The 10,268-nt window shown below is 34.1% G+C and overlaps 3 protein-coding genes across 3 annotated transcripts; 1 reads left to right on the top strand and 2 right to left on the bottom strand.

The window, feature by feature from the left end:
- Window positions 1–1,341: 1,341 nt before the first annotated feature.
- Window positions 1,342–4,558, bottom strand: LOC108747272 (coiled-coil domain-containing protein 102A). Its single transcript, XM_018484653.1, has 6 exons — window positions 4,206–4,558; window positions 2,851–3,587; window positions 2,542–2,770; window positions 2,160–2,369; window positions 1,810–2,084; window positions 1,342–1,683 (listed from the first exon to the last, which is right to left on the bottom strand). The coding sequence occupies exons 1-6, from the start codon at window positions 4,308–4,310 to the stop codon at window positions 1,572–1,574; spliced, it is 1,668 nt and encodes a 555-aa protein (XP_018340155.1). The 5' UTR covers window positions 4,311–4,558; the 3' UTR covers window positions 1,342–1,571.
- A 541-nt stretch (window positions 4,559–5,099) lies between these two features.
- On the bottom strand, window positions 5,100–6,640 carry LOC108747276 (ribosome biogenesis regulatory protein homolog). Its single transcript, XM_018484658.1, has 5 exons — window positions 6,429–6,640; window positions 6,075–6,333; window positions 5,611–5,912; window positions 5,346–5,525; window positions 5,100–5,268 (listed from the first exon to the last, which is right to left on the bottom strand). The coding sequence occupies exons 1-5, from the start codon at window positions 6,575–6,577 to the stop codon at window positions 5,127–5,129; spliced, it is 1,032 nt and encodes a 343-aa protein (XP_018340160.1). The 5' UTR covers window positions 6,578–6,640; the 3' UTR covers window positions 5,100–5,126.
- A 618-nt stretch (window positions 6,641–7,258) lies between these two features.
- Window positions 7,259–10,001, top strand: LOC108747273 (syntaxin-7). Its single transcript, XM_018484654.1, is given in 9 exon segments — window positions 7,259–7,285; window positions 7,288–7,324; window positions 7,327–7,375; window positions 7,377–7,477; window positions 7,927–8,061; window positions 8,139–8,208; window positions 8,563–8,737; window positions 8,826–9,050; window positions 9,123–10,001. Coding segments are annotated over 9 exon segments (1,068 nt in total). The 3' UTR covers window positions 9,372–10,001.
- Window positions 10,002–10,268: the final 267 nt, after the last annotated feature.

Raw genomic sequence — 10,268 nt, 5'->3', positions numbered from 1 at the left:
TATATATATATATAGGATGCAACAACAATTATTTTTGTAAAGCATCCTGCATTAAATCATTTTTCTCTACATTGTATAGTACAGCGAAATTTGCGACTCGCTTAGATAGATTAGATCGTATGTACTTGACTAATTGCTTTCGCGCGCTATTGTAGCTCATTCCATCATAAATTCGAGTGAGATATATTCCCTCTTCAGTAGCTTTAACAAGTAGATACAATAAATATAAAAATAAAACGAATGGACAGAAAGCTTTCGTTCATGTGGATTAGCAAATGAAGACTAATCTTTCGGGAAATCCACAGAATTGATAGTTACGCCACAAATGTGTGCTTCAATGCTGTAATTTTTTTATTGAGGTACTTCCAAATTATTGACTGTATAGTATGGTGGACGTATTGTTACATCAAATCGGTGCTATTTATTAAGTTTTCAATAAAATACATTTTAACTAGAAGAAAAATCTTTTCTTATCTTCTTCTCATCATTATGAAATATAATTAACAATCTTCTCAATTTGACGTAGGTTGTATTGTATGAAAGTTTCGTTTAATTTTTATCTACAACTATATTTGCGACACGGCGAACTCGCAGATACATATGTAGATAGAGTATTGCTTCGACTTATGCTATATATTTTCGATATTGACGTAAAATGTTCAGTTATAAATGTCAGGTATCATATCTTGTACATATTGTATCTCGCTACTCGATTCGTCAATCTTTTTCAAGACGAAAAATACATGACGAAACATGTATTTCATTACATATATATTTTTCATTATATATATATATTTCGTAAATATGTATATATATACAATATCTTTACACCAATTTTTAAAAAAGGAACGTACAAAATAAAATAATGCGGAATGTAAACTGTGTACAAAATACACATTGCTGATGACAAATGAAAAGAAGAAAAACATGTTCAGCATTTACAAAAGTAGAAAAACGAATATGAGCGACAATGAAATGATTATTTACAGGAAATAATAATAAAAAATCGATCTTACTCTCAATTGAGTAAATAACTATTAAACAGTAAATACTGTAGATGATCTAGCTTTTACATCGATAAAATTGTATGTTGTCGATTATAACATAAAATTAAATAATATAAACGCAACACATATATTTACATATATGCTTCAAGAAGTATTGACATTTTCATTATTAAACACAGTAGGCGCGTATCTCACGATAGTCATTCGACACGTACAATTCGCCTAGCACAGAGTCAAAGATAAAGGATACGGTCAACGCGATGCTACAAATGCTTTAAAGCAATTTTTGATTGGTCAATTTGTAAAATTCTTTTTTCTAATTGATCAACCAAACGCTTCAAAGCATTTGTAGTGAGACTTTGACCGCAGTCTTAAAAAAGAAAAGAAAAAAAATGTTGTCAAGTCCTGTACTTTAGGCCCACTATAAATCACCTATCCAATTTGTATCTTCGCTATCTGATTTACAACACTCCATTGCTATCGACACGAGCAAATACTAGGCTTATTGCCGATCGTAGACTATAATTGCGTCCAATTATTGTTTCATCGATTCAAAAGTGACGACTATATTAATAACGTACCTTCATTATATTCATTGGAATTGTTACCTTGGAACTTTTGATCCTCAGCCCCATCTACTTCAGTATTTACTGAAATTTCGCACGTCTCGTTATTGCTGTAAAGGAATATATTTTTTAGTGACACATATTAATATATTTTAATGTAAAATATATATTTTTTTAATTTCAATGTAGAAGATTGTGAATACGAGTTATAGATATTGATTGATTATTCTGTTTACCTATTTCTAAAATGTTCCAGTTGTATATTTGCAGATTCCAATTGCTCTACGAGATCCTCGTTGGTCCGTTGCAGTTTCCGCACATTGTTCGTAGCAGCGTCAACCTCATCCTGAGCGGCAGCCAATTCTTTCTTCAATTCTTCGACTCTCGCTCTCACTCGCTTCACCTCCGCCTCATATTGCTCGGACCGTCTCATCGCGTGTGACAACTCCGTTGTTTTTTCCGCCAAGGATTGTTTCAGCGACGCTTGATACTGCTTCACTTCAAGTAACACCTGCATAAGAAAGGCAAGGTAATAACAGCCTTAACTTTAAGAAGGATTACTAATTTGTAAGATTACTGAACGGACCATGTTGCGAACTAGAATCTCGTGCTGCAATTGTCTCGTGTCTGTGTCGGCTGTAGATACCGGTCGTGGTCGTCGCGATTCTGCTCTCTCTTGCAGTTCATATAATTTTAAGCGGAGCAGCTTGTTCTCTCGTTCCAAGGAATTCTTCTCTGTTTCTAGTCTTTCCCTTTTACTCCATTCTGCTGCATTTTCAACTTGAAGTTTCTCTAACTAAAATTTTGAAATATAAAGATGTAAGAATATTTGTCTACGATATAGCACATATAATACGTGTAGAAGTTAAAAATAGAATTTAACAACTTTATCAGAAGTACGTTATTAGTTAATACTTAATGATTTCTTTAAAGAAAACGTGAATGTAAATGTTCATATAGTAACTTACTTCTGTCCTTAATTCTGTCAAACGACGGTCCATGCTCTCTCCATTACTTGTATTATCTATTAAATCCGCTATATGTTCGTCACTGAGTTCAAGTTGGAAACGTTCTTTTAGCTCTGATAATTCTCTCATTGCTTCAGCTTTACTCTCAGATAATTCCTCACATTGCTCTCTTAATTGTCTAACTTCAGCTTTCAATTTTTCCACAGTCCGATGTAGAGAATTGTTTTCCCTTACAGAACAGAAGTAAAATAAATTTATATACGACATAATCAATTAATTTTATACATTGAGATTTTGTGCAAGACTTACTCTCTTTCCACAGAAATGGTTTTCGTTGCCTTCTCCAATTTTATTTGCAACTCTGACATTTTGTGACTTAAAGATTCTTCGTTATACATATCTAAAGGTGATTGTTGTTTCTCCAATCCATCCATTTTGCAGTTACTATCCACGACTAGTTTCGTGATGCTTTTATCTAGCGAATTACTGGGACTCTCCTTGTACAATTCTACTGCATGTTTTGGTACAGCACCTTGCAAAACATATTCCTCGATATCCCTTTCTGGCAGAATATTGTGACCTCCAGAAGCAACATTTGCTACTTCATGTGAATTTTTACAGGATAGCATACCTCTTTGTGCACCTAACGCATCACTGGCATCAACATTATTGTAAAATTCCAGTTGTTCGTCCAATCCAAAAGTAGCTCTTAATTGTGGATCTGATTCCAGAATGGTAAAGATCTGTTGATCAAATTGCCCAGCATGTTTCAAGAGTATCATGTGTATCTTTTCCATCTCTTTCTTTAGCTGTTCGTTCTGCAGTTCCAGTTCTTGAGATTCATGCTTGAAAGTATTAGCATCTTTAACGGCAATTTCTAATTTTGCTCTCAGAGCCTTTGCCTCATCTCTAGCCGCGTTCCTTTCATTCCTTACTTTACTCCATTTCTCACGCCAGTTAGCAGTACAGTCGGACCACCATCGCATCGTTTTTTCCATTTGTGCCGCACGTGCTCTTGCTTCCTCAAGCTCTCGCTGTCGTAAGGCCTGTTTGATGAGAAAACACATGTAGCAATTAATCAATAAAGTCATTGTCAAACAATATTATGGTCTCTCAACTAAATCTCTCAAGAAACCCACTTATAATTAATATATACTATTATAAAAACTTGAATTCATGATTATACATATATAATGCGAAATTAAGATTAAATATTAAAAGGTCTGATTATTATAAATCTGGAGTATTAAATAATTTTCTGGTTATCCTGCAGAGCAAAATAAAATAAATAAATAGCAGTAATTAGTAACATTTATAGACTTATACTATACATTAAGCATTTCTATAAAAAGTTCAGTCAAAGCTCATAAAAAGGTAATTCAACTTTATTTTATTCATTGAGAGAAAAGATTATTTAAAATCCTATTTGCAAAGTAATAGGCCTAAAGTTGTATTATATTCGCTACTACTTCTTTTAGCAAAATAAACAAACGAGTATGATACAGATTAAATATTAACATTACATGTTTACGATATAATTATGATATAAATAAATGCAAATATAATATATTATATACAAAATATGTTATAAATATAGAACAGGACGCGACTAATTCAGATATATAATTAATACGGCACAATTTAAGTCTGCAGAAAGGAGCTACCTCTTTAGATTCCCACTCGCTGTCCATGTAACGCGACGAGGATGGCACCTCATGCTCCCGCATGTATCGTCGCGAGGAGGTTCCGCTTGTTGTCGACTGTGCCATGGTACGAGCAGCGCGTAACCTGCAATTTTGTTTTTACTGACAGCCCCCGGGCGATCTTTCCAATTGTTGCTCCTTTGCTTCCGCGGCACCTTCCGGCACCGAGTTAATGCTGATTAAGCATCCAGAGCATCGTTCCTGCCTCGATCGCACTGTTTAAATGTCGTCAGTCTTGAATGAACAACAAAATTCCGTACATACCACTGACAATATCATACATATAAACGTACACATATAATACACATACCTGACACGGCTGACACTACACACACATATATTTAACGACGATAGCCGCTGATAGCCACCTCCCTCACAGAAAAAGAGGAGCTTGGGGGTTGTCTGAACTGCGACGCGCGTAAATTTGAAACGTCATGAGTATTATATGGATGTCCTAAGAATATAAATATATTTAATATATAATATAAAGATGCATTTTCAGGGAATTTAAGAAATAGATTTAGGTTATTGCCTTTATAAAGTGCTAAGAACAAGCCTTTTAAAGTGCTAAGAAAATTCTAAAGAGTTTCTAAAGGATTCAAAAACGGATCTTTTTAGGTAATAAAAGTTGAAAAGATTTGTTAATATACAAGTAGATATACTTGTAGTTTGAAAAGATGTCATAATTAAAGGGCCTGAATATTTTATAATTCTTATATAATTCACCTTATAGTATATTACATTTATACAAACTTGATTTTTTTCTCAACGTTTTTTATCTTCGATTTTATTAAAATCTTTACCTTGAAAGCATAATACATTTAAAACTTACAAACATAAAATTCGATTTATTATTACAGATATTGTTACAGACATCTCAATTTATCTTCGCTTTCTACCGCCAACCTTCTTGTGCAAATCCCGCTTGCCTTTCCCTGCCTTCGGCTTTTTGGCAGTTTTATTTTTACTTGCTTTTAATGCGCCTTTCCTCTTTTTATTACCTCTTGTTGTGGACTGCTTTATTCTGCAGATATACACAAATAAATATTGCATTATTATGCTCAATAAATTTAGATTAAACTTGCGCAAGTAAAAACTTACTCTGCAATTCCTGTCGAATAATCATCGCGTACAATTTTCGTGTTACTCTTCAAAACGCTATCCACCAGATTTTTATTCTGACGTTTCTCTTCAATAACGTTTAATGGAGGTGCTTTTCTTTTTCTTTTCATTCCTGTTACTTCCTTGGCAATTCCTTTTGCATCTTTCTCTTTCGGTAATCTGTAAAAATTTTATATTGTACTATTTTGTTAAAAAAAAAATCTTATGGCATTAAAATTGCAATATTTAGCGTATAAGAGCATACCTAGACTGGAATTTTCCAATAGATGCAGTCGACGTACGTGCTATAGTTAGAGCTTCAGAAAGCTGTTGAGAACTCGAAAAGTGTTCTCTGGTAGGCAAACCAACTCTCGGTAATTTGATATTTTTCGATTTTGCTATATTGCGAAGTCTTTGCAATTCGTTTTTGGATTGCCTTTCCTGTTTAGCTGTTTTAGCTTTAGCAAACGGATCCTCGGTCGAGCTAGCATCACCCTTGGCCTCTATTAACCATTCTTTCTGTTCCTGAGCCTTTACTCGTTTGTAACCGTATGTTGGAATCCATTTCTGAAAAAAAAAAAAATTAGGACATCAGATAAACTGAATGATTAATTATAAGCCTTTTCATTAAACTATTAATAGTAATTTAAATACTTTAAAATATATTCAATAATTTTTAATAATTTAAAATATAAATGTAACAAAATAGTTTCAAAAGTAAAAACAAACCTTCAATTCCTCGTCCCACTTCAGTTTGGATCTACCTTTCTTTTTACTTCGAATTCCCTTTTCTTTAGCAAATTGCTGCCACTTTGTCAAAGGCTTCGGCTTCGGAATGACACGTGAGCGTGGCAATGTATAGTTAGACTTGGGCAACTTAGCCACTATAGCTTCGTCCACTCGTTCTACTGGCAATTCCCAGATTTTATTGATCAGCAACTGTACGTTGTCTCTTGTCAGATCTTTCAAATATGAATTTGGTTTTGACCTACAGATATAACACACATTATAAATATTTTTCAGAAATGAAACCAATTCGGAATGTTTTCTTACAGTGCCAACATGTGTACAAAACGGAATTACTTTAGAGCCTTTGCATTAAAAACGTTATAGTCGGATGCGAGCAGAGTTCCCAGATCGATGTCAAGCTCCACATTCTTGTGAACTTTTATCGATTTACTTAAATCCTCTTTCTCTTCATTCTCTTCCAAGATCGACTTCACAAGATCCATTATTAAGAACACACGAGTTGAATTCTTGCGAATTTGAGGTTATGCGATTATATGCGATCTCCTTCGTAGCTGCACTGTATTGCACTTTCCGCACTAGTGCAGTAGAGAGAAAAAGAAAGAAGATAACGAGGGACGAGAGTGCAAAAGGATAAATATTCAATCAGAATCGACCAATCCCATCGAATGTCTGCCTATTTCAGTTGGACACGCGATTGGCTGATTTGCTACGTTCAGTGAACTTCAAAAGAAAAGATATTATAATTTTTAGCATAATTTTTAGTACTATAAAATAGATCACGTGAATAAAATTGACGAATATCAAGCATTTGACACAATAAAGGATCCTCTACATAGAAGTAGATGGTCGTGGAATCTTGTAGGAAATCAACCAATCACAATCAAATATAAGGAGAATACTCGATTAGAATTGGCCAGTTTCTTACTTAAGACTCCACGATCGTCTACGATTTCTATGGAGAGGATCCTTGACTATCAGCATAAAAAAAGTACCTTTTTGGTCTATTTTTTGTGACTGCGTTCAGCGGACTCAACAATTGAATGAGCGCTCGCTACTATTAATATATGTATTCTTCCAGATTTAAAATGCTGATTGGATGCTCTAAAAGAATACACCAATAATAGCGAGCGCTCACTCAACTATTGAGTTCGCTGAATGCATCCATGACAGAAGAGGAATTCTCGTATTGGATTATTGGATACGGGACGGTGGGGACGATGTCACATGTCCAGGCAATCCAAGGTAGTTTCGTCTCTGTCAGACTTCGGGATTTTATGTCTTGTCGCTCGGAGCGGATCTCACGATCGACATTCGACTGGTGATACGATCCAATACGCGACTTTCGTTCGAGAGATCCGTCTCGTCCGATTATCTGTTATCGAGTAATGTGAGAAGAAGCTTTTATTATTCGCTTCAACAAAGAATTTCTTTGATTCGTGCGGCCGTACATGTCATGAGACACCGAGAAACGAAGTCTGTTGCTACGCTAGCTTTGTGACTCATTGCGCGATCGACCCACTTGTCATCCTGTGTTGACAAGTGCGTATCAGTGCGTGTCACAGGAGTGGGATTGCACGTTTAAAAACAACGATTGTTCACGCGACGTATTTTTCGATCGCGAGCCTCATTATTCGCATCGCGTCATCAGCTTCAGAAACACCGAGGAGTGACTGTTACATTTACGATAATTGGTTAGTTCTATCTAACGTTATTCACGAGGATTATCCAGAGAAAGACTCGAGAATTATCATTTTGATGTATTAAATATAATGTACGCATTGCGAAAATGTCTATATAATATCGTATAAATAATTGAATTTGTATAATTTAGCTAATAACATCACTGACAGCTCAAAGATGGATGCCGGATTCTCATCGTACCATAACGGTGGTCCCGCGCGAGAACAGGACTTCGGCAGGTTGTCCCAATCAATTGGCACTTCGATATTGAAGATATCACAAAATGGTAGGTTCTGTAATTAACAAGTTTAGTTTAACAAGTTTAAAAAATACAAGATACTTATTTCGATGGTTTGCTTGCAGTGTCTTCCATGCAGAAAATGGTCAATCAGCTGGGCAGTTCCACCGATTCTCAAGAACTCAGGAATCAGCTGTAAGTTATAAGAAGTACACGAATGTCCTTTTCCATCTGTTTTTTACTTTGCATTCTATGAACTGATACATATGGTGTGATACAATAAGTCAAAATAAAATAAACATGCGTTTGTCTTATTTTAATTTGTCTTATTGCATAGTGTACACCAGTTCAGATGGAATACGAAGCAGACATGTAGATTAATCTCAGTTCAACTTACCCTTCATCATTTTCCAGTTTTAAAAATTAGAAAAAGATGAGTGAGTTGAATCGAGATTAAAGTTACATACAAAACATTAGATTGAGGGGATGAACCTAAATTAAATCTTATTATATCCAAATAAACGGAGATGAAAAATTATTGTTTTGTAGGCATCAGATACAGCACTACACACAACAACTGGCGAAGGATACTAGCGTTCATCTTCGAGATTTGGCTATATTAGCGAATAACTCTGGCTCTACGAGCCCTGGAGAACAAAGACAGCGGAAAATGCAGAGGGAACGCCTTCAAGATGAATTTACCACTGCATTGAATTCTTTTCAAGTAAATATCAATATGAATATATTTTGATATGTTATTAATAATTTACATGTTCATAAATCTAAGCTGTATTATATGTTCATGAATCTAGGCTGTACAAAGGCTAGCTGCTTCTAAGGAGAAAGAAATGGTCAGGAAGGCTAAAGCTAGTGCAGGTATTGCGCCATTTGGAGAAAAGAAACAGGATACTCTTATTGAGTTGCAAGACAGTAGAACATATGGAAGTGATCATGCAAAACAGCAGCAGGAACAGATGCAAGAACAGATGAACTTACGAATGTTAGAGGAACAGGAAGCTAGTATAAGACAATTGGAGGTAAGTGCTTTCAAGATTGTTAAAAAGATTTATATGGAAATACATTTTATATGTATGTTCATTGTTTTGCAGAGTAACATTAGCGATATTAACCAAATATTCAAAGATCTTGGAGCTTTGGTATATGATCAAGGAGAAGTGATTGATTCTATAGAAGCATCAGTTGAAAGAACCGAGGTATCTGTTAATGAAGGCGCTTCTCAAGTAAGGCAAGCGAGTATGTATCAGACTAAGCTACGCAAAAAGAAGTGTTTTCTTGTAGTAATCGCGGTAGTCATATTGGCGATTTTGATTGGTATCATAGTTTGGCAAAGCAAGTAAAAGAAAAAGAAAATAAAATTACACGTATTTATATGACAGTGTACAACATGATGGTACATGTAGTGCTATACAAGATTGCTGTCTGTAAACAGTGACAGAATTGCAGATCAGGTAAAATTCTTAGTGACATTTTTGTCCAATCTTAATTATTATTTTAAAACCACATAAAAGATAGCATTGTCATAGAAATGCAGGAAAGTGAAGAAATATCTTGCGAATTTGATCCATTTCATTGTGATAATTGTTGGTGCGAACTTTTATTTGCAAGTAAAGTTTTAATGGCATGTCTAAGATTGCCGCAGTCCATTTGTACGTTTCAATACTCATAAACTACCAGTGTATAATGATCAACTATATATAATATATACGCGCGTATGATAATTTAGGTAACTTAACATAATTATAAATAACAAAGCTAGATATATATGCGTGTGATTGTGAGAAACGCTTGTATGTGGTAAAATAAGTAACAAAGTATGCTTGTTATCTTAATGCAACTGTATGTGCCTGTAAAATATCTTAAGATCTATTCCTAACAGACTCAAGGCAAAATGTCTGAGAGCATTATAGTACTTTAAAAATATCACAATAATTCATATAAGTTAATGTGTATTATATTTAGTTTATATATAGGGATGTTGATTTTTGTTTTAAAATATAATAAATAATATGTATATACAAAAAGACTGGTAAGAGCAAGCTCTAATTATTCTTACCATACAAATCTTATAATAAACAATTAATAAAACAAAATTAAACCGCTTTTAGTCGAGTAGCTCATGTATATATATGTCTACATTAAGAGAATTTAATATAAAAAAATATATAAACTATATAATTTAATTAAATAATAAACTATATATTTTATAAAAATATTTATTTATATATATATATAAA

Source organism: Trachymyrmex septentrionalis, unplaced genomic scaffold (assembly GCF_001594115.1).
Source record: "Trachymyrmex septentrionalis isolate Tsep2-gDNA-1 unplaced genomic scaffold, Tsep1.0 scaffold197, whole genome shotgun sequence".
NCBI lineage: Eukaryota > Metazoa > Arthropoda > Insecta > Hymenoptera > Formicidae > Trachymyrmex > Trachymyrmex septentrionalis.
Note: the sequence above shows the minus strand (reverse complement) of the source record. Positions and strands in the feature narration are given on the sequence as shown.

What these genes read in the sequence shown, in the direction of transcription:
- LOC108747272 (XM_018484653.1), bottom strand. Translation starts at nt 4,310, where the DNA reads ATGGCACAGTCGACAACAAGCGGAACCTCCTCGCGACGATACATGCGG. An exon ending in TGACAGAATTAAGGACAGAA is followed by an intron (nt 2,370 to 2,541) that starts GTAAGTTACTAT and finishes TCAAAATTTTAG; the next exon opens with TTAGAGAAACTTCAAGTTGA. An exon ending in CTGGAACATTTTAGAAATAG is followed by an intron (nt 1,684 to 1,809) that starts GTAAACAGAATA and finishes ATTCCTTTACAG; the next exon opens with CAATAACGAGACGTGCGAAA.
- LOC108747276 (XM_018484658.1), bottom strand. Translation starts at nt 6,577, where the DNA reads ATGGATCTTGTGAAGTCGATCTTGGAAGAGAATGAAGAGAAAGAGGAT. An exon ending in ATTGGAAAATTCCAGTCTAG is followed by an intron (nt 5,526 to 5,610) that starts GTATGCTCTTAT and finishes AAATTTTTACAG; the next exon opens with ATTACCGAAAGAGAAAGATG. An exon ending in TATTCGACAGGAATTGCAGA is followed by an intron (nt 5,269 to 5,345) that starts GTAAGTTTTTAC and finishes GTATATCTGCAG; the next exon opens with AATAAAGCAGTCCACAACAA.